Genomic DNA, 23,713 nt, shown 5'->3' with positions numbered 1-23,713 from the left:
AGACTGTGTTGAGAAAGAGTTGAATGGTCAGAACTGTGGTATAATGCATTAGGGAGGAGCTGGAGCTTTATTACAGATGGATGCTGTTCAGCAGAGGAAGTCCGATACATTTGTTCTGTATGTAGAGAGCGATAAGGAGTGAGATGGAGAGAGATTTATGTTTACTGCCGCGGTCTCCATGGCAACCCTCGAGCATCCTGGGGTGGAAAATTTTATTTTTCCCCGTCGTTGCTGTCTGGCCTTTTGCTGGAGACCTGTCATATTGACAAGGCACTGAAGAGCTCATGTTAGAAAAACATAACTTTTCACTGCTTCTACAGAAATGCAGAGATTTGAATGGCAGTGGAGCGAGTGATAGGATAGGATACAACTGTATTAATCCATCTGCAGCTAACTTCTGAGTTTGGCATCATACGCTCCTATAAGAGACAAAACTTACAGTTATAGATCTGGATGTCCAGTGGGTACTTGAAAATAAAGAGCTCCATGTTACACACAGATACATAATAGGACAGGAGTCATTATCCCCCGAACAGTTGTTGAACTGAAGGAGCACTTTACAGATGTAGGATCCTAATTTGAGCCAGTTTGCTACAGCAGGAAAATAATCCTGCAGCAACAAGAAATGTGAATTATTATGTGGATTATAATTCATGGACGTTTTTATAGGCGTTGATTCATTCTTTCGTAAGGGGAAATCAAGTCTGACATTTCGAAGTGGAAATTACAATCTTCAGAAGTGGTTTAAACCTCAAATACACTACATGTTTTAAAAGTTATCCTGCAACAGGGGGATCAAATTAAGATCCTATCTTTACATAATACTGTAACATCTGCTTCCAACTCACACCCACACACACGCAGATCCCCGGAACGCAGTTCACACTCCCAAACACCCAGATCCCCTGAACGAAGCTCACTCTCCAGATCCCAATCGCCTGAATTCTAATCACCTGTTCACACACCTGTATGTCATTATCTCACACTTTTCTGTTCTTCGCACCCCATCACTGTGAGGTATTGTTTGTTTTGTGACACGTCTTTCGGAGCTCTGTTTTCCCTGTGATGTACTCCTCCCGTGTATGATGTTTTTCGCCTGCCTCACTAACGACGCCTTTTGCCTTTTCCCTGCCTGTACTTTAGCCTGTCGGATTTCCTGTTATCTAGCTATTGCCTGATCTCCCGGACTCTGTTACTAGCCTTTTCCCTGCCTGTACTGTTGCCCTTTGGACCCCCTGTGTATGACCTTCTGCCTGCCCTTAGACCCAGCTACCTGCCTCCTCCTGTGGTCTTTTGCAATAAACACCTGCTGCGCCCTGCGCTTGAAACCAGCTCTCTGTCTCCCCTCGTGTTCATTACAGTAACACAATATCGCAACCCCCTTAAAAGATGTAACTCCCCCATTCATTTTTAATAGCTTTACATGGCCAATCTCGGCAGATGGAAATATCGGTAAGAAATACCACACCATACAATAACATATGGAAATATCAAACCACAGCACATTATTACAGTTCTGTTAATGCAATAGTAGATGGATGATGGAGTGGTCATGCAAACAGAGTGACGACAGTCAGACAACCAATACACAGAAACCTACTGAATGATAGATGAGGAAGATATGGAAAGGAGCTTAGAATGTGAACCATGGCCACTAATGATTGTGAGCACCAGTTCATGGTTGGATGAATAGACATGAATGGTGTTTTAATAATTCATCGACTTAAACCCAAGCTATGGATATTGAAATATATCACGGTACTTCCTAGGCGATCAGTGACAGTCCGCTGAAATGTATTTCGAGTATGAAATGTATTTGGTTTGAGAAACATCATAAGAGCATGTACTGAATTGGGTAAAATACTGTTGAAAAACTATTTTATTTTACAGTAATGACTAAATGCACAAGCTATTTTCTGCATTGCCCACGGTTTGAAATGATGTCCATCAGCAAGTGCAGCAATACAATGCAGAACTCAATAAATTAGCTACAGTGTATCTGGCCATTCCATTGTCCACTGCACCATTGAATCACACACCCACTTGTTATAATGGAATGTTTTTGAAGAACTTCCTCCTCCCATAGAGCAGCCTGGGTAAGGCCTGAATCTGTGGAACAATAACCCAGGAGGGAGTCTCTGTCTGGGGGAGAGAGTGGCCATCTGTCCCATGGTTCCTGTATAGCTATTAGCTACTACTAGTCTGCTACTGTTGAGTCCTAGTCAGTCAGTACAGGGGGGGTTGAGAAGAGGTGGGGCTTTTTTTACTGTCAAGGGAAACCAGAGGGGCTTTGTGGAAGATGACATTACTTTTTCTTCTGGCGAGGAATCGTTCAACACTTCACACCCTCCTCCTCTACTCTCTCCTTTTTATCCGGAGAGGTGAGGTCATAGGCTTTGTTTGCTTTTCACAAAAAACACGAACGGTCACACTTAAGTGATTAGAGCTCTGTGTGTGTGTCAGTGAGTGACGCAATGAACCGTGTCCTACCTTTTCCCCCAGCAAGCTCCTGATAGTCCTAGACTTAGACAGACCAGGCCAAATGGGACGGGTGTGTTAAAAGTAGTATCATTTTGAGAAACCACCATGTCAGCTAAGTGATGTGCTCTGCCTGTCTTTTGACCCCTGTCAAAAGGACCTCTGTTGCTTCAGCCCTCCACTGTGAAACTAACTCTCCTGTTCATTTACATATAAGGACACTATGAGTCATAGATGTTGTCCTCGGGGATAAAGCATATGAGATACTTGTAGTATTTTGCTTACTGCAGTTTTCACTGTTGCGCTCTTACATCTCTATCAGTTCTTTGAAGCTGTAACACAAAGCGATTGACAATGGAATCGGCTGTAAAATGTTCATATCAGTGATATCATAGTTTAATATGAAAGCACTTCTACGCATCCTCTGAATGTTTGTGATTTTGCTCATGGATACATTTGTGAACCTGTTCAATAACGACAACAACCTTCAATCATTTGTCTAGGGAATAGCAAATCATTACAAACCATAACGTGAGATGAGATCCCTCTTCAACCATCTCTGTCTGACAGATTGTGTTGTTGGTCTGGTTTCAGGCGGCACCAGAGACATCGGTTCAGCCCTCACCAGGATGTGTATGAGGCACCGGAGCATCGAGGCCAAGCTCAGGCAGTTCTCCATGTGAGTCACCGTCATCTCCGCCTCTCCGTTCTGCCTTTTCTCTCTCTATTCCATCCTTCTATCTGTCTGAATGCGCTCATTAGCTCATATTGTGCAGAGAGTGAAATAAAATAAGCAGAGTGAAATGAGGAGATTAAATTGCTTTACAGTGCCTACACACACCAGACGCCTAGAGGAACACAACCCCAAAAATGTCTTTTGTACATTATCTCTGCTAAGGATCGTTATTCTCCACTCTGTTTGATTTGAGTTGTAATCCCCACCCCAAGGGTTTTCATCGACTGCTTGATTAACCCTCTGCAAGACCAGATGGAGGAGTGGAAGAGAGTGGCCAACACGCTGGACAAGGACCACGCCAAAGGTAGGGGCTACACACACACACACACACACACACACACACACACACACACACACACACACACACACACACACACACACACACACACACACACACACACACACACACACACACAGTAAACTACCTCTACCACATACACTTTCTCAAACCTCTCCACACTACACTCTATTCCTTCACCCCATTATTGCCTGCAGTCGTACAGTATAATTTGCATACACTCATCACCTCCATCTACTGCAGTAGCACTCTGGTTAGCTAGATATCGCACTTCATACTCCCTTGTGTTTAAAGGAATTACTTTACTTAGTCTGTAGTTCAACAGTGCTTTTATATGCTTCGACTAACCACTTCAAACCCAATCCCCCTCTCCGCTGAATAATACCCAACCTGGGAGTTCAGTTCTCCCCCGTAGAGAAAAAAAAGAGCAGTCCCTCGTTGCAGGGTTTGATTCCAGTCACCACTTGTCATACTGATGTTACGACAGGAAGCGAGTCCCTCAGAACAAAGATCAATGAGATGTTTTTTTTTTTTTTAAGGAGTCGCCATCGTTTCGGTTGTTCGCCGCACTTCAAAGCACTGACAATGGCAATGTGCGACACGTTGTGTCCACGGTGTTTCCCTTCCTTCCACAGAGTACAAGAAAGCCCGTCAGGAGATCAAAAAGAAATCCTCCGACACTCTCAAGCTGCAGAAGAAGGCAAAGAAAGGTAGGGTGACTGAGGATGCCTGGTGTCTGGTTTGGACTGCTTATGGTGACTGAGGATGCCTGGTGTCTGGTTTGGACTGCTTATGGTGCTCTGAGGATGCCTGGTGTCTGGTTTGGACTGCTTATGATGACTCTGAGGATGCCTGGTGTCTGGTTTGGACTGCTTATGGTGACTGAGGATGCCTAGTTCTGGTTTGGACTGCTTATGGTGACAATGAGGATACCTGGTGTCTGGTTTGGACTGCTTATGGTGACGGAGGATGCCTGGTGTCTGGTTTGGACTGCTTATGGTGACTGAGGATGCCTGGTGTCTGGTTTGGACTGCTTATGGTGACTGAGGATGCCTGGTGTCTGGTTTGCACTGCTTATGGTGACTGAGGATGCCTGGTGTCTGGTTTGGACTGCTTATGGTGACTATGAGGGTGCCTCGTGTCTGGTTTGGACTGCTTATGGTGACTGAGGATGCCTAGTTCTGGTTTGGACTGCTTATGGTGACAATGAGGATACCTGGTGTCTGGTTTGGACTGCTTATGGTGACGGAGGATGCCTGGTGTCTGGTTTGGACTGCTTATGGTGACTGAGGATGCCTGGTGTCTGGTTTGGACTGCTTATGGTGACTCTGAGGATGCCTGGTGTCTGGTTTGGACTGCTTATGGTGACTGAGGATGCCTGGTGTCTGGTTTGGACTGCTTATGGTGACTATGAGGATGCCTGGTGTCTGGTTTGGACTGCTTATGGTGACTGAGGATGCCTGGTGTCTGGTTTGGACTGTTTATGGTGACTGAGGATGCCTGGTGTCTGGTTTGGACTGCTTATGTTGACTGAGGATGCCTGGTGTCTGGTTTGGACTGCTTATGGTGACTATGAGGGTGCCTGGTGTCTGGTTTGGACTGCTTATGGTGACTGAGGATGCCTGGTGTCTGGTTTGGACTGCTTATGGTGACTGAGGATGCCTGGTGTCTGGTTTGGACTGCTTATGGTGACTGAGGATGCCTGGTGTCTGGTTTGGACTGCTTATGCTGACTGAGGATGCCTGGTGTCTGGTTTGCACTGCTTATGGTGACTCTGAGGATGCCTGGTGTCTGGTTTGGACTGCTTATGGTGACTGAGGATGCCTGGTGTCTGGTTTGGACTGCTTATGGTGACTGAGGATGCCTGGTGTCTGGTTTGGACTGCTTATGGTGACTCTGAGGATGCCTGGTGTCTGGTTTGGACTGCTTATGGTGACTGAGGATGCCTGGTGTCTGGTTTGGACTGCTTATGATGACTCTGAGGATGCCTGGTGTCTGGTTTGGACTGCTTATGGTGACTCTGAGGATGCCTGGTGTCTGGTTTGGACTGCTTATGGTGACTGAGGATGCCTGGTGTCTGGTTTGGACTGCTTATGGTGACTATGAGGGTGCCTGGTGTCTGGTTTGGACTGCTTATGGTGACTGAGGATGCCTGGTGTCTGGTTTGGACTGCTTATGGTGACTGAGGATGCCTGGTGTCTGGTTTGGACTGCTTATGATGACTGATGATGCCTTGTGTCTGGTTTGGACTGTTTATGGTGACTGAGGATGCCTGGTGTCTGGTTTGGACTGCTTATGGTGACGGAGGATGCCTGGTGTCTGGTTTGGACTGCTTATGGTGACTGAGGATGCCTGGTGTCTGGTTTGGACTGCTTATGGTGACTCTGAGGATGCCTGGTGTCTGGTTTGGACTGCTTATGGTGACTCTGAAGATGCCTGGTGTCTGGTTTGGACTGCTTATGGTGACTCAGGATGCCTGGTGTCTGGTTTGGACTGCTTATGGTGACTATGAGGGTGCCTGGTGTCTGGTTTGGACTGCTTATGGTGACTGAGGATGCCTGGTGTCTGGTTTGGACTGCTTATGGTGACTGAGGATGCCTGGTGTCTGGTTTGGACTGCTTATGGTGACTATGAGGGTGCCTGGTGTCTGGTTTGGACTGCTTATGGTGACTGAGGATGCCTAGTTCTGGTTTGGACTGCTTATGGTGACAATGAGGATACCTGGTGTCTGGTTTGAACTGCTTATGGTGACGGAGGATGCCTGGTGTCTGGTTTGGACTGCTTATGGTGACTGAGGATGCCTGGTGTCTGGTTTGGACTGCTTATGGTGACTCTGAGGATGCCTGGTGTCTGGTTTGGACTGCTTATGGTGACTCTGAGGATGCCTGGTGTCTGCTTTGGACTGCTTATGGTGACTGAGGATGCCTGGTGTCTGGTTTGGACTGCTTATGGTGACTATGAGGGTGCCTGGTGTCTGGTTTGGACTGCTTATGGTGACTGAGGATGCCTGGTGTCTGGTTTGGACTGCTTATGGTGACTGATGATGCCTGGTGTCTGGTTTGGACTGCTTATGGTGACTGAGGATGCCTGGTGTCTGGTTTGGACTGCTTATGGTGACTGAGGATGCCTGGTGTCTGGTTTGGACTGTTTATGGTGACTGAGGATGCCTGGTGTCTGGTTTGGACTGCTTATGGTGACTGAGGATGCCTGGTGTCTGGTTTGGACTGCTTATGGTGACTGAGGATGCCTGGTGTCTGGTTTGGACTGCTTATGGTGACTCTGAGGATGCCTGGTGTCTGGTTTGGACTGCTTATGATGACTCTGAGGATGCCTGGTGTCTGGTTTGGACTGCTTATGGTGACTCTGAGGATGCCTGGTGTCTGGTTTGGACTGCTTATGGTGACTGAGGATGCCTGGTGTCTGGTTTGGACTGCTTATGGTGACTATGAGGGTGCCTGGTGTCTGGTTTGGACTGCTTATGGTGACTGAGGATGCCTGGTGTCTGGTTTGGACTGCTTATGGTGACTGAGGATGCCTGGTGTCTGGTTTGGACTGCTTATGGTGACTGATGATGCCTTGTGTCTGGTTTGGACTGTTTATGGTGACTGAGGATGCCTGGTGTCTGGTTTGGACTGCTTATGGTGACGGAGGATGCCTGGTGTCTGGTTTGGACTGCTTATGGTGACTGAGGATGCCTGGTGTCTGGTTTGGACTGCTTATGGTGACTCTGAGGATGCCTGGTGTCTGGTTTGGACTGCTTATGGTGACTCTGAAGATGCCTGGTGTCTGGTTTGGACTGCTTATGGTGACTCAGGATGCCTGGTGTCTGGTTTGGACTGCTTATGGTGACTATGAGGGTGCCTGGTGTCTGGTTTGGACTGCTTATGGTGACTGAGGATGCCTGGTGTCTGGTTTGGACTGCTTATGGTGACTATGAGGGTGCCTGGTGTCTGGTTTGGACTGCTTATGGTGACTGAGGATGCCTAGTTCTGGTTTGGACTGCTTATGGTGACAATGAGGATACCTGGTGTCTGGTTTGAACTGCTTATGGTGACGGAGGATGCCTGGTGTCTGGTTTGGACTGCTTATGGTGACTGAGGATGCCTGGTGTCTGGTTTGGACTGCTTATGGTGACTCTGAGGATGCCTGGTGTCTGGTTTGGACTGCTTATGATGACTCTGAGGATGCCTGGTGTCTGGTTTGGACTGCTTATGGTGACTCTGAGGATGCCTGGTGTCTGGTTTGGACTGCTTATGGTGACTGAGGATGCCTGGTGTCTGGTTTGGACTGCTTATGGTGACTATGAGGGTGCCTGGTGTCTGGTTTGGACTGCTTATGGTGACTGAGGATGCCTGGTGTCTGGTTTGGACTGCTTATGGTGACTGAGGATGCCTGGTGTCTGGTTTGGACTGCTTATGGTGACTGATGATGCCTTGTGTCTGGTTTGGACTGTTTATGGTGACTGAGGATGCCTGGTGTCTGGTTTGGACTGCTTATGGTGACGGAGGATGCCTGGTGTCTGGTTTGGACTGCTTATGGTGACTGAGGATGCCTGGTGTCTGGTTTGGACTGCTTATGGTGACTCTGAGGATGCCTGGTGTCTGGTTTGGACTGCTTATGGTGACTCTGAAGATGCCTGGTGTCTGGTTTGGACTGCTTATGGTGACGGAGGATGCCTGGTGTCTGGTTTGGACTGCTTATGGTGACTGAGGATGCCTGGTGTCTGGTTTGGACTGCTTATGGTGACTCTGAGGATGCCTGGTGTCTGGTTTGGACTGCTTATGGTGACTGAGGATGCCTGGTGTCTGGTTTGGACTGCTTATGGTGACTGAGGATGCCTGGTGTCTGGTTTGGACTGCTTATGGTGACTGAGGATGCCTGGTGTCTGGTTTGGACTGTTTATGGTGACTGAGGATGCCTGGTGTCTGGTTTGGACTGCTTATGTTGACTGAGGATGCCTGGTGTCTGGTTTGGACTGCTTATGGTGACTATGAGGGTGCCTGGTGTCTGGTTTGGACTGCTTATGGTGACTGAGGATGCCTGGTGTCTGGTTTGGACTGCTTATGGTGACTGAGGATGCCTGGTGTCTGGTTTGGACTGTTTATGGTGACTGAGGATGCCTGGTGTCTGGTTTGGACTGCTTATGCTGACTGAGGATGCCTGGTGTCTGGTTTGCACTGCTTATGGTGACTCTGAGGATGCCTGGTGTCTGGTTTGGACTGCTTATGGTGACTGAGGATGCCTGGTGTCTGGTTTGGACTGCTTATGGTGACTGAGGATGCCTGGTGTCTGGTTTGGACTGCTTATGGTGACTCTGAGGATGCCTGGTGTCTGGTTTGGACTGCTTATGGTGACTGAGGATGCCTGGTGTCTGGTTTGGACTGCTTATGATGACTCTGAGGATGCCTGGTGTCTGGTTTGGACTGCTTATGGTGACTCTGAGGATGCCTGGTGTCTGGTTTGGACTGCTTATGGTGACTGAGGATGCCTGGTGTCTGGTTTGGACTGCTTATGGTGACTATGAGGGTGCCTGGTGTCTGGTTTGGACTGCTTATGGTGACTGAGGATGCCTGGTGTCTGGTTTGGACTGCTTATGGTGACTGAGGATGCCTGGTGTCTGGTTTGGACTGCTTATGATGACTGATGATGCCTTGTGTCTGGTTTGGACTGTTTATGGTGACTGAGGATGCCTGGTGTCTGGTTTGGACTGCTTATGGTGACGGAGGATGCCTGGTGTCTGGTTTGGACTGCTTATGGTGACTGAGGATGCCTGGTGTCTGGTTTGGACTGCTTATGGTGACTCTGAGGATGCCTGGTGTCTGGTTTGGACTGCTTATGGTGACTCTGAAGATGCCTGGTGTCTGGTTTGGACTGCTTATGGTGACTGAGGATGCCTGGTGTCTGGTTTGGACTGCTTATGGTGACTATGAGGGTGCCTGGTGTCTGGTTTGGACTGCTTATGGTGACTGAGGATGCCTGGTGTCTGGTTTGGACTGCTTATGGTGACTGAGGATGCCTGGTGTCTGGTTTGGACTGCTTATGGTGACTATGAGGGTGCCTGGTGTCTGGTTTGGACTGCTTATGGTGACTGAGGATGCCTAGTTCTGGTTTGGACTGCTTATGGTGACAATGAGGATACCTGGTGTCTGGTTTGAACTGCTTATGGTGACGGAGGATGCCTGGTGTCTGGTTTGGACTGCTTATGGTGACTGAGGATGCCTGGTGTCTGGTTTGGACTGCTTATGGTGACTCTGAGGATGCCTGGTGTCTGGTTTGGACTGCTTATGGTGACTCTGAGGATGCCTGGTGTCTGGTTTGGACTGCTTATGGTGACTGAGGATGCCTGGTGTCTGGTTTGGACTGCTTATGGTGACTATGAGGGTGCCTGGTGTCTGGTTTGGACTGCTTATGGTGACTGAGGATGCCTGGTGTCTGGTTTGGACTGCTTATGGTGACTGATGATGCCTGGTGTCTGGTTTGGACTGCTTATGGTGACTGAGGATGCCTGGTGTCTGGTTTGGACTGCTTATGGTGACTGAGGATGCCTGGTGTCTGGTTTGGACTGTTTATGGTGACTGAGGATGCCTGGTGTCTGGTTTGGACTGCTTATGGTGACTGAGGATGCCTGGTGTCTGGTTTGGACTGCTTATGGTGACTGAGGATGCCTGGTGTCTGGTTTGGACTGCTTATGGTGACTCTGAGGATGCCTGGTGTCTGGTTTGGACTGCTTATGATGACTCTGAGGATGCCTGGTGTCTGGTTTGGACTGCTTATGGTGACTCTGAGGATGCCTGGTGTCTGGTTTGGACTGCTTATGGTGACTGAGGATGCCTGGTGTCTGGTTTGGACTGCTTATGAGGGTGCCTGGTGTCTGGTTTGGACTGCTTATGGTGACTGAGGATGCCTGGTGTCTGGTTTGGACTGCTTATGGTGACTGAGGATGCCTGGTGTCTGGTTTGGACTGCTTATGGTGACTGATGATGCCTTGTGTCTGGTTTGGACTGTTTATGGTGACTGAGGATGCCTGGTGTCTGGTTTGGACTGCTTATGGTGACGGAGGATGCCTGGTGTCTGGTTTGGACTGCTTATGGTGACTGAGGATGCCTGGTGTCTGGTTTGGACTGCTTATGGTGACTCTGAGGATGCCTGGTGTCTGGTTTGGACTGCTTATGGTGACTCTGAAGATGCCTGGTGTCTGGTTTGGACTGCTTATGGTGACTCAGGATGCCTGGTGTCTGGTTTGGACTGCTTATGGTGACTATGAGGGTGCCTGGTGTCTGGTTTGGACTGCTTATGGTGACTGAGGATGCCTGGTGTCTGGTTTGGACTGCTTATGGTGACTGAGGGTGCCTGGTGTCTGGTTTGGACTGCTTATGGTGACTGAGGATGCCTAGTTCTGGTTTGGACTGCTTATGGTGACAATGAGGATACCTGGTGTCTGGTTTGAACTGCTTATGGTGACGGAGGATGCCTGGTGTCTGGTTTGGACTGCTTATGGTGACTGAGGATGCCTGGTGTCTGGTTTGGACTGCTTATGGTGACTCTGAGGATGCCTGGTGTCTGGTTTGGACTGCTTATGATGACTCTGAGGATGCCTGGTGTCTGGTTTGGACTGCTTATGGTGACTCTGAGGATGCCTGGTGTCTGGTTTGGACTGCTTATGGTGACTGAGGATGCCTGGTGTCTGGTTTGGACTGCTTATGGTGACTATGAGGGTGCCTGGTGTCTGGTTTGGACTGCTTATGGTGACTGAGGATGCCTGGTGTCTGGTTTGGACTGCTTATGGTGACTGAGGATGCCTGGTGTCTGGTTTGGACTGCTTATGGTGACTGATGATGCCTTGTGTCTGGTTTGGACTGTTTATGGTGACTGAGGATGCCTGGTGTCTGGTTTGGACTGCTTATGGTGACGGAGGATGCCTGGTGTCTGGTTTGGACTGCTTATGGTGACTGAGGATGCCTGGTGTCTGGTTTGGACTGCTTATGGTGACTCTGAGGATGCCTGGTGTCTGGTTTGGACTGCTTATGGTGACTCTGAAGATGCCTGGTGTCTGGTTTGGACTGCTTATGGTGACTCAGGATGCCTGGTGTCTGGTTTGGACTGCTTATGGTGACTATGAGGGTGCCTGGTGTCTGGTTTGGACTGCTTATGGTGACTGAGGATGCCTGGTGTCTGGTTTGGACTGCTTATGGTGACTATGACTGGGTGCCTGGTGTCTGGTTTGGACTGCTTATGGTGACTGAGGATGCCTAGTTCTGGTTTGGACTGCTTATGGTGACAATGAGGATACCTGGTGTCTGGTTTGAGGACTGCTTATGGTGACTGAGGATGCCTGGTGTCTGGTTTGGACTGCTTATGGTGACTGAGGATGCCTGGTGTCTGGTTTGGACTGCTTATGGTGACTCTGAGGATGCCTGGTGTCTGGTTTGGACTGCTTATGGTGACTCTGAGGATGCCTGGTGTCTGGTTTGGACTGCTTATGGTGACTGAGGATGCCTGGTGTCTGGTTTGGACTGCTTATGGTGACTGAGGATGCCTGGTGTCTGGTTTGGACTGCTTATGGTGACTGAGGATGCCTGGTGTCTGGTTTGGACTGCTTATGGTGACTGAGGATGCCTGGTGTCTGGTTTGGACTGCTTATGGTGACTGAGGATGCCTGGTGTCTGGTTTGGACTGCTTATGGTGACTGAGGATGCCTGGTGTCTGGTTTGGACTGCTTATGGTGACTATGAGGGTGCCTGGTGTCTGGTTTGGACTGCTTATGGTGACTGAGGATGCCTAGTTCTGGTTTGGACTGCTTATGGTGACAATGAGGATACCTGGTGTCTGGTTTGAACTGCTTATGGTGACGGAGGATGCCTGGTGTCTGGTTTGGACTGCTTATGGTGACTGAGGATGCCTGGTGTCTGGTTTGGACTGCTTATGGTGACTCTGAGGATGCCTGGTGTCTGGTTTGGACTGCTTATGATGACTCTGAGGATGCCTGGTGTCTGGTTTGGACTGCTTATGGTGACTCTGAGGATGCCTGGTGTCTGGTTTGGACTGCTTATGGTGACTGAGGATGCCTGGTGTCTGGTTTGGACTGCTTATGGTGACTATGAGGGTGCCTGGTGTCTGGTTTGGACTGCTTATGGTGACTGAGGATGCCTGGTGTCTGGTTTGGACTGCTTATGGTGACTGAGGATGCCTGGTGTCTGGTTTGGACTGCTTATGGTGACTGAGGATGCCTGGTGTCTGGTTTGGACTGTTTATGGTGACTGAGGATGCCTGGTGTCTGGTTTGGACTGCTTATGGTGACGGAGGATGCCTGGTGTCTGGTTTGGACTGCTTATGGTGACTGAGGATGCCTGGTGTTTCTGGTTTGGACTGCTTATGGTGACTCTGAGGATGCCTGGTGTCTGGTTTGGACTGCTTATGGTGACTCTGAGGATGCCTGGTGTCTGGTTTGGACTGCTTATGGTGACTCAGGATGCCTGGTGTCTGGTTTGGACTGCTTATGGTGACTATGAGGATGCCTGGTGTCTGGTTTGGACTGCTTATGGTGACTGAGGATGCCTGGTGTCTGGTTTGGACTGCTTATGGTGACTATGAGGGTGCCTGGTGTCTGGTTTGGACTGCTTATGGTGACTGAGGATGCCTAGTTCTGGTTTGGACTGCTTATGGTGACAATGAGGATACCTGGTGTCTGGTTTGAACTGCTTATGGTGACGGAGGATGCCTGGTGTCTGGTTTGGACTGCTTATGGTGACTGAGGATGCCTGGTGTCTGGTTTGGACTGCTTATGGTGACTCTGAGGATGCCTGGTGTCTGGTTTGGACTGCTTATGGTGACTCTGAGGATGCCTGGTGTCTGGTTTGGACTGCTTATGGTGACTGAGGATGCCTGGTGTCTGGTTTGGACTGCTTATGGTGACTATGAGGGTGCCTGGTGTCTGGTTTGGACTGCTTATGGTGACTGAGGATGCCTGGTGTCTGGTTTGGACTGCTTATGGTGACTGATGATGCCTGGTGTCTGGTTTGGACTGCTTATGGTGACTGAGGATGCCTGGTGTCTGGTTTGACTGCTTATGGTGACTGAGGATGCCTGGTGTCTGGTTTGGACTGTTTATGGTGACTGAGGATGCCTGGTGTCTGGTTTGGACTGCTTATGGTGACTGAGGATGCCTGGTGTCTGGTTTGGACTGCTTATGGTGACTGAGGATGCCTGGTGTCTGGTTTGGACTGCTTATGGTGACTCTGAGGATGCCTGGTGTCTGGTTTGGACTGCTTATGGTGACTGAGGATGCCTGGTGTCTGGTTTGGACTGCTTATGGTGACTCTGAGGATGCCTGGTGTCTGGTTTGGACTGCTTATGGTGACTGAGGATGCCTGGTGTCTGGTTTGGACTGCTTATGGTGACTGAGGATGCCTGGTGTCTGGTTTGGACTGCTTATGGTGACTCTGAGGATGCCTGGTGTCTGGTTTGGACTGCTTATGGTGACTCTGAAGATGCCTGGTGTCTGGTTTGGACTGCTTATGGTGACTCAGGATGCCTGGTGTCTGGTTTGGACTGCTTATGGTGACTATGAGGATGCCTGGTGTCTGGTTTGGACTGCTTATGGTGACTGAGGATGCCTGGTGTCTGGTTTGGACTGCTTATGGTGACTATGAGGTGCCTGGTGTCTGGTTTGGACTGCTTATGGTGACTGAGGATGCCTAGTTCTGGTTTGGACTGCTTATGGTGACAATGAGGATGCCTGGTGTCTGGTTTGAACTGCTTATGGTGACGGAGGATGCCTGGTGTCTGGTTTGGACTGTGACTGAGGATGCCTTGTCTGGTTTGGTGACTGAGGATGCCTGGTGTCTGGTTTGGACTGCTTATGGTGACTCTGAGGATGCCTGGTGTCTGGTTTGGACTGCTTATGGTGACTCTGAGGATGCCTGGTGTCTGGTTTGGACTGCTTATGGTGACTCTGAGGATGCCTGGTGTCTGGTTTGGACTGCTTATGGTGACTGAGGATGCCTGGTGTCTGGTTTGGACTGCTTATGGTGACTGAGGATGCCTGGTGTCTGGTTTGGACTGCTTATGGTGACTGAGGATGCCTGGTGTCTGGTTTGGACTGCTTATGGTGACTGAGGATGCCTGGTGTCTGGTTTGGACTGCTTATGGTGACTGATGATGCCTTGTGTCTGGTTTGGACTGTTTATGGTGACTGAGGATGCCTGGTGTCTGGTTTGGACTGCTTATGGTGACGGAGGATGCCTGGTGTCTGGTTTGGACTGCTTATGGTGACTGAGGATGCCTGGTGTCTGGTTTGGACTGCTTATGGTGACTCTGAGGATGCCTGGTGTCTGGTTTGGACTGCTTATGGTGACTGGTTTCTGACTGAGGATGCCTGGTGTCTGGTTTGGACTGCTTATGGTGACTGAGGATGCCTGGTGTCTGGTTTGGACTGCTTATGGTGACTATGAGGATGCCTGGTGTCTGGTTTGGACTGCTTATGGTGACTGAGGATGCCTGGTGTCTGGTTTGGACTGCTTATGGTGACTATGAGGGTGCCTGGTGTCTGGTTTGGACTGCTTATGGTGACTGAGGATGCCTAGTTCTGGTTTGGACTGCTTATGGTGACAATGAGGATACCTGGTGTCTGGTTTGAACTGCTTATGGTGACGGAGGATGCCTGGTGTCTGGTTTGGACTGCTTATGGTGACTGAGGATGCCTGGTGTCTGGTTTGGACTGCTTATGGTGACTCTGAGGATGCCTGGTGTCTGGTTTGGACTGCTTATGGTGACTCTGAGGATGCCTGGTGTCTGGTTTGGACTGCTTATGGTGACTGAGGATGCCTGGTGTCTGGTTTGGACTGCTTATGGTGACTATGAGGGTGCCTGGTGTCTGGTTTGGACTGCTTATGGTGACTGAGGATGCCTGGTGTCTGGTTTGGACTGCTTATGGTGACTGATGATGCCTGGTGTCTGGTTTGGACTGCTTATGGTGACTGGTTTGAGGATGCCTGGTGTCTGGTTTGGACTGCTTATGGTGACTGAGGATGCCTGGTGTCTGGTTTGGACTGTTTATGGTGACTGAGGATGCCTGGTGTCTGGTTTGGACTGCTTATGGTGACTGAGGATGCCTGGTGTCTGGTTTGGACTGCTTATGGTGACTGAGGATGCCTGGTGTCTGGTTTGGACTGCTTATGGTGACTGAGGATGCCTGGTGTCTGGTTTGGACTGCTTATGGTGACTGAGGATGCCTGGTGTCTGGTTTGGACTGCTTATGGTGACTCTGAGGATGCCTGGTGTCTGGTTTGGACTGCTTATGGTGACTGAGGATGCCTGGTGTCTGGTTTGGACTGCTTATGGTGACTGAGGATGCCTGGTGTCTGGTTTGGACTGCTTATGGTGACTGAGGATGCCTGGTGTCTGGTTTGGACTGCTTATGGTGACTGAGGATGCCTGGTGTCTGGTTTGGACTGCTTATGGTGACTGAGGATGCCTGGTGTCTGGTTTGGACTGCTTATGGTGACTGAGGATGCCTGGTGTCTGGTTTGGACTGCTTATGGTGACTCTGAGGATGCCTGGTGTCTGGTTTGGACTGCTTATGGTGACTCTGAGGATGCCTGGTGTCTGGTTTGGACTGCTTATGGTGACTGAGGATGCCTGGTGTCTGGTTTGGACTGCTTATGGTGACTGAGGATGCCTGGTGTCTGGTTTGGACTATGGTGACTTAGGGTGCCTGGTGACTGAGGATGCCTGGTGTCTGGTTTGGACTGCTTATGGTGACTGAGGATGCCTGGTGTCTGGTTTGGACTGCTTATGGTGACGGAGGATGCCTGGTGTCTGGTTTGGACTGCTTATGGTGACTGAGGATGCCTGGTGTCTGGTTTGGACTGCTTATGGTGACTGAGGATGCCTGGTGTCTGGTTTGCCTGGTGTCTGGTTCTGGGACTGCTTATGGTGACTCTGAGGATGCCTGGTGTCTGGTTTGGACTGCTTATGGTGACTGAGGATGCCTGGTGTCTGGTTTGGACTGCTTATGGTGACTATGAGGATGCCTGGTGTCTGGTTTGGACTGCTTATGGTGACTGAGGATGCCTGGTGTCTGGTTTGGACTGCTTATGGTGACTGAGGATGCCTGGTGTCTGGTTTGGACTGCTTATGGTGACTGAGGATGCCTGGTGTCTGGTTTGGACTGCTTATGGTGACTGAGGATGCCTGGTGTCTGGTTTGGACTGCTTATGGTGACTGAGGATGCCTGGTGTCTGGTTTGGACTGCTTATGGTGACTGAGGATGCCTGGTGTCTGGTTTGGACTGCTTATGGTGACTCTGAGGATGCCTGGTGTCTGGTTTGGACTGCTTATGGTGACTGAGGATGCCTGGTGTCTGGTTTGGACTGCTTATGGTGACTGAGGATGCCTGGTGTCTGGTTTGGACTGCTTATGGTGACTGAGGATGCCTGGTGTCTGGTTTGGACTGCTTATGGTGACTGAGGATGCCTGGTGTCTGGTTTGGACTGCTTATGGTGACTGAGGATGCCTGGTGTCTGGTTTGGACTGCTTATGGTGACTGAGGATGCCTGGTGTCTGGTTTGGACTGCTTATGGTGACTGAGGATGCCTGGTGTCTGGTTTGGACTGCTTATGGTGACTGAGGATGCCTGGTGTCTGGTTTGGACTGCTTATGGTGACTGAGGATGCCTGGTGTCTGGTTTGGACTGCTTATGGTGACTGAGGATGCCTGGTGTCTGGTTTGACTTATGGTGACTGAGGATGCCTTGTGTCTGGTTTGGACTGCTTATGGTGACTCTGAGGATGCCTGGTGTCTGGTTTGGACTGCTTATGGTGACTGAGGATGCCTGGTGTCTGGTTTGGACTGCTTATGGTGACTATGAGGATGCCTGGTGTCTGGTTTGGACTGCTTATGGTGACTGAGGATGCCTGGTGTCTGGTTTGGACTGCTTATGGTGACTGAGGATGCCTGGTGTCTGGTTTGGACTGCTTATGGTGACTGAGGATGCCTGGTGTCTGGTTTGGACTGCTTATGGTGACTGAGGATGCCTGGTGTCTGGTTTGGACTGCTTATGGTGACTGAGGATGCCTGGTGTCTGGTTTGGACTGCTTATGGTGACTGAGGATGCCTGGTGTCTGGTTTGGACTGCTTATGGTGACTGAGGATGCCTGGTGTCTGGTTTGGACTGCTTATGGTGACTGAGGATGCCTGGTGTCTGGTTTGGACTGCTTATGGTTATGCCTGGTGTCTGGTTTGACTGACTTATGGTGACTCTGAGGATGCCTGGTGTCTGGTTTGGACTGCTTATGGTGACTCTGAGGATGCCTGGTGTCTGGTTTGGACTGCTTATGGTGACTGAGGATGCCTGGTGTCTGGTTTGGACTGCTTATGGTGACTCTGAGGATGCCTGGTGTCTGGTTTGGACTGCTTATGGTGACTGAGGATGCCTGGTGTCTGGTTTGACTTATGGTGACTGAGGATGCCTGGTGTCTGGTTTGGACTGCTTATGGTGACTGAGGATGCCTGGTGTCTGGTTTGGACTGCTTATGGTGACTGAGGATGCCTGGTGTCTGGTTTGGACTGCTTATGGTGACTGAGGATGCCTGGTGTCTGGTTTGGACTGCTTATGGTGACTGAGGATGCCTGGTGTCTGGTTTGGACTGCTTATGGTGACTGAGGATGCCTGGTGTCTGGTTTGGACTGCTTATGGTGACTGAGGATGCCTGGTGTCTGGTTTGGACTGCTTATGGTGACTCTGAGGATGCCTGGTGTCTGGTTTGGACTGCTTATGGTGACTGAGGATGCCTGGTGTCTGGTTTGGCTTATGGTGACTGTTTATGGTGACTGAGGATGCCTGGTGTCTGGTTTGGACTGCTTATGGTGACTATGAGGATGCCTGGTGTCTGGTTTGGACTGCTTATGGTGTGAGGATGCCTGGTGTCTGGTTTTGGGTGCCTGGTGTCTGGTTTGGACTGCTTATGGTGACTGAGGATGCCTGGTGTCTGGTTTGGACTGCTTATGGTGACTGAGGATGCCTGGTGTCTGGTTTGGACTGCTTATGGTGACTGAGGATGCTGGTGTCTGGTTTGACTGCTTATGGTGACTGAGGATGCCTGGTTTGGACTGCTTATGGTGACTGAGGATGCCTGGTGTCTGGTTTGGACTGCTTATGGTGACTGAGGATGCCTGGTGTCTGGTTTGGACTGCTTATGGTGACTGAGGATGCCTGGTGTCTGGTTTGGACTGCTTATGGTGACTGAGGATGCCTGGTGTCTGGTTTGGACTGCTTATGGTGTGAGGATGCCTGGTGTCTGGTTTGGACTGAGGGATGCCTGGTGTCTGGTTTGGACTGCTTATGGTGACTGAGGATGCCTGGTGTCTGGTTTGGACTGCTTATGGTGACTGAGGATGCCTGGTGTCTGGTTTGGACTGCTTATGGTGACTGAGGATGCCTGGTGTCTGGTTTGGACTGCTTATGGTGACTGAGGATGCCTGGTGTCTGGTTTGGACTGCTTATGGTGACTGAGGATGCCTGGTGTCTGGTTTGGACTGCTTATGGTGACTATGAGGATGCCTGGTGTCTGGTTTGGACTGCTTATGGTGACTGAGGATGCCTGGTGTCTGGTTTGACTGTTTATGGTGACTGAGGATGCCTGGTGTCTGGTTTGGACTGCTTATGGTGACTGAGGATGCCTGGTGTCTGGTTTGGACTGCTTATGGTGACTGAGGATGCCTGGTGTCTGGTTTGGACTGCTTATGGTGACTGAGGATGCCTGGTGTCTGGTTTGGACTGCTTATGGTGACTGAGGATGCCTGGTGTCTGGTTTGGACTGCTTATGGTGACTATGAGGGTGCCTGGTGTCTGGTTTGGACTGCTTATGGTGACTGAGGATGCCTGGTGTCTGGTTTGGACTGCTTATGGTTTGACTTATGGTGACTGAGGATGCCTGGTGTCTGGTTTGGACTGCTTATGGTGACTGAGGATGCCTGGTGTCTGGTTTGGACTGCTTATGGTGACTGAGGATGCCTGGTGTCTGGTTTGGACTGCTTATGGTGACTCTGAGGATGCCTGGTGTCTGGTTTGGACTGCTTATGGTGACTCTGAGGATGCCTGGTGTCTGGTTTGGACTGCTTATGGTGACTGAGGATGCCTGGTGTCTGGTTTGGACTGCTTATGGTGACTCTGAGGATGCCTGGTGTCTGGTTTGGACTGCTTATGGTGACTGAGGATGCCTGGTGTCTGGTTTGGACTGCTTATGGTGACTGAGGATGCCTGGTGTCTGGTTTGGACTGCTTATGGTGACTGAGGATGCCTGGTGTCTGGTTTGGACTGCTTATGGTGACTGAGGATGCCTGGTGTCTGGTTTGGACTGCTTATGGTGACTGAGGATGCCTGGTGTCTGGTTTGGACTGCTTATGGTGACTGAGGATGCCTGGTGTCTGGTTTGGACTGCTTATGGTTGAGGATGCCTGGTGTCTGGTTTGACTGCTTATGGTGACTGAGGATGCCTGGTGTCTGGTTTGGACTGCTTATGGTGACTGAGGATGCCTGGTGTCTGGTTTGACTATGGTGAGGATGCCTGGTGTCTGGTTTGGACTGCTTATGGTGACTGAGGATGCCTGGTGTCTGGTTTGGATGCCTGTGACTGAGGATGCCTGGTGTCTGGTTTGGACTGCTTATGGTGACTGAGGATGCCTGGTGTCTGGTTTGGACTGCTTATGGTGACTGAGGATGCCTGGTGTCTGGTTTGGACTGCCTGGTGTCTGGTGACTGAGGATGCCTGGTGTCTGGTTTGGACTGCTTATGGTGACTGAGGATGCCTGGTGTCTGGTTTGGACTGCTTATGGTGACTGAGGATGCCTGGTGTCTGGTTTGGACTGCTTATGGTGACTGAGGATGCCTGGTGTCTGGTTTGGACTGCTTATGGTGACTGAGGATGCCTGGTGTCTGGTTTGGACTGCTTATGGTGACTGAGGATGCCTGGTGTCTGGTTTGGACTGCTTATGGTGACTGAGGATGCCTGGTGTCTGGTTTGGACTGCTTATGGTGACTGAGGATGCCTGGTGTCTGGTTTGGACTGCTTATGGTGACTATGAGGATGCCTGGTGTCTGGTTTGGACTGCTTATGGTGACTCTGAGGATGCCTGGTGTCTGGTCTGGACTGCTTATGGTGACTATGACGATGCCTGGTGTCTGGTTTGGACTGCTTATGACTGGAACCAGGCTCTCTGTGACTTTGACTTTGAAGGTAAATCCGATTTGGTGGTGGAGGGAGGAGACAAAAGCGTTGATACTGAATTCTACCAAGACACATCTCATACTGTCCCAGGTGACATGGCAAAGGGTCAGAATAGTTATGGGATGAGAGGCAGAAGAGACAGTTATTTTTGGGAAGTTATCTGTCTGGATTTAAGATGGGACTATATTGTGCAAATAACAATCCATTGGATTTTATTACAGACCTTATATCTTTACGATTTTGGGCCAAACATATAATATATTCCGCAATGCATAAGTTAATAAGGATATGTGTCAATTCTGCAACCTGTAGCTATTTAACAACAGGTCTCCTTTTCCTGGGTCTAAACTGACTGAGATTTTTCCTTTCTACTCCAACTGCCATTGTTGCATCTGATCACGCCCCTGTTCTTTCCAGCTGACGTGTTCGGTAAGTCGCTGCCCCCTGTAGCTCCCTTTGTGTCACGGTTCTCTGTGGACCTGTTGACCGCCGTTGACCTTTCCCACCTGTGTGTGGTCTCGTCACCGTTCCCTGTCACATTGTCTACTGGTCTGTTTCATATTGTGAGGTCACATTCCTCACTCAAGGGTTAAAAATCTCCTGAATGCCCAAAATAGTTCCTCGTCCCTGCTTCTCTTCTTCTTCCAGTCTCCCCTGAGGTCCCCTCCCCCACCCACAACCCTCACTGTGTCATGAGTTTGGTCTGCTTCCAAATATACCTCACTGACTCCCTTTGGCTTTTCGCTGCAGCTTAATTTTGTATCATCAGGGGAGATCGGGAATGGGGCAGCATCACTAAATAATTGTGGAATTCATTATCTGTCTGGCTCCAACATACAGGTAACTGCCAAAATAAAGGAAACACCAACATAGTGTCTTAATAGGGCGTTGGGCCACCACAAGCTGCCTAAACAGCGTCAATGCACATTGGCAAAGACTCTACAAGTGTCTGGAACTCTATTGGAGGGATGCGACACCATTCTTTCATGAGAAATTCCATCATTTGGGGTTTTGTTGATGGTGGTGGAAAAAATGTCTAAGGCACAGCTCCAGAATATTGCATAAGGGTTCAATTGGGTTGAGATCTGGTGACTGACACACACACACACACACACACTCTCAAAACTGTCCTTCGCTCACTATCTTACATAGTGAGCAGTGTTTATATGCTACAGCACATTGGTGGTGGTGTGTTTACATCTAATTGAAATCCAGAAGACCTTTGGAAAATTCCAGACATATTTCCTGCTACGTATGCTCCTTTGAGACCCCTCTTTCAAAGTCTCTGAGATCTCTTCTTCTAGCCATGCTAGCCAAAATAATGGGCAACTGAGCATTTTTATACACCCTAAGCATGATGGGATGTTAATTGCTTAATTACCTCAGGAGCCACACCTGTTTGGGAGCACCTGCTTTCAATATACTTTGTGTCCCTCATTTACTCAAGTGTTTATTTTGGAAGTTACCTGTAGATCTCCACTAAAACCACTTTTAAAGGAGCCATTTCTGTATTGCACAGTCACAGCCAACAATCAGGGCCTTTTCTCTGACAGCTCTGATATGATATAGACTTGTGAGCACTTTTCAACCTCTTGTTGTTTAGAGTAATGTTTTGATCTGACTCCTGCACTATGTCTCACCCTCACCATGTTCTGCCTGTTATGAAACCAAGTACAGCTTGTATTGTGATATACCTGTTTACAGAATTTGTAGATTTTAGACATATATCATTCATGTTTGTAGAGGTTTCCAATGTTGTTATATTCAATGTGATAGAATGCTAAAACATTATGAATGGTACTCCCTGGCGTGCATTCACCATACACATGAAAAAACGAGACATCTGCCTCATGAACCAGTCTGTTTTAGTTGCATAAAATGTCTGTTATGATTGTATACAAGACCATATTATCCTGACCGTCAAAATAGTTTGATTTCCACCTTCAAACCCGCCCGTAAGACAAAACAAACAGGACCGAGAACTGACCCCTGAGGAACCTCAAATGTGGTCAGAGCACTCTGGTCCAATAGTCTCCTTAGCCTATTATATGGTGCAGGGAAACTCCCCCAGTGCATTCCTATGAGTGTAATGAGAGCAATGGAGAGCATCAACATGCCGAATGTGATCCAAATTCTTCAGGTTCTGTGTCCCTTTAAGGAATTCCGTTGCAGTGCTTTCCCTGGAAAATAAGAAGAGCCTCCATCTATCTAGCCTTAACCACATAACTAGTACTGGCTCTTCTGAGAAATGTTACATTTTAATTGCATGTTTACGTCCCTAAAACCTACAGAGGAGATTACTGAACGTTTCTTTACCAGTTCAGACAACAGTTGTATTATTTTAGCACACCGTGATACTTAATCTACATTGATTGTGCGTTGTACATTAGTTAATAGACCAATAAGAAAGAGAATTCCAACACTTTTTTTATTCATTGATATGACTCATCTAGATTTTAGAATGTCAGTAAAACCAAAGACAGTTTTGATACAATTAAGTGGTTGATTTTGAAAGGGTAAAATGCCCAAACTCAGAACAATGCACTGTTTTGCGTGCACTTCAATGGGGGGGGGGACAATATCCTGCTTTAACTCTGTGTACATTGCCTAGGGCTGTGGTTCTTCACTGTGTTCCTGAATGCTGAGCTTGTGTAATATTGTGAGGGTGTGACCCTGATGTAAACACCAACCGGTTCCACAGCATGATTTGATTGGTGCTTGAGATAGCACTGTGAGGATTGCGCTCATAGATATAAATTAGTGATCAAAAGATTAAGCGTGATGTAGTACAAGGGATTGGTTGGAATTGTAATTACAAAGATGGTTGGGACTGTGGTGATGGTTATATCTATATAACTATATATCTAAGGATGATGGTGACAACTGAAAACCACAACAATTGAATTAAAACATATCTATAAGAGACATTGGTGACTTTTCGTCCTGTTTTCACCTCAGAATTCTTTCGGTCATAAA

The 23,713-nt window shown here is 49.1% G+C and overlaps 1 protein-coding gene across 1 annotated transcript in view; it reads left to right on the top strand.

Moving 5' to 3' along the window:
• The window catches only part of LOC115131579 (protein MTSS 1-like), a 63,273-nt gene that overhangs the window by 27,020 nt on the left and 12,540 nt on the right, over window positions 1–23,713 (top strand). The window contains 4 exon segments of the mRNA XM_065020473.1: window positions 3,073–3,157; window positions 3,427–3,518; window positions 4,148–4,222; window positions 21,155–21,166. Coding sequence (XP_064876545.1) covers window positions 3,073–3,157; window positions 3,427–3,518; window positions 4,148–4,222; window positions 21,155–21,166 — 264 coding nt within the window.

Source organism: Oncorhynchus nerka, linkage group LG7 (genome assembly GCF_034236695.1).
Source record: "Oncorhynchus nerka isolate Pitt River linkage group LG7, Oner_Uvic_2.0, whole genome shotgun sequence".
In the NCBI taxonomy this organism is placed as follows: domain Eukaryota; kingdom Metazoa; phylum Chordata; class Actinopteri; order Salmoniformes; family Salmonidae; genus Oncorhynchus; species Oncorhynchus nerka.
This window is presented reverse-complemented; position numbering and strand designations above follow the sequence as displayed.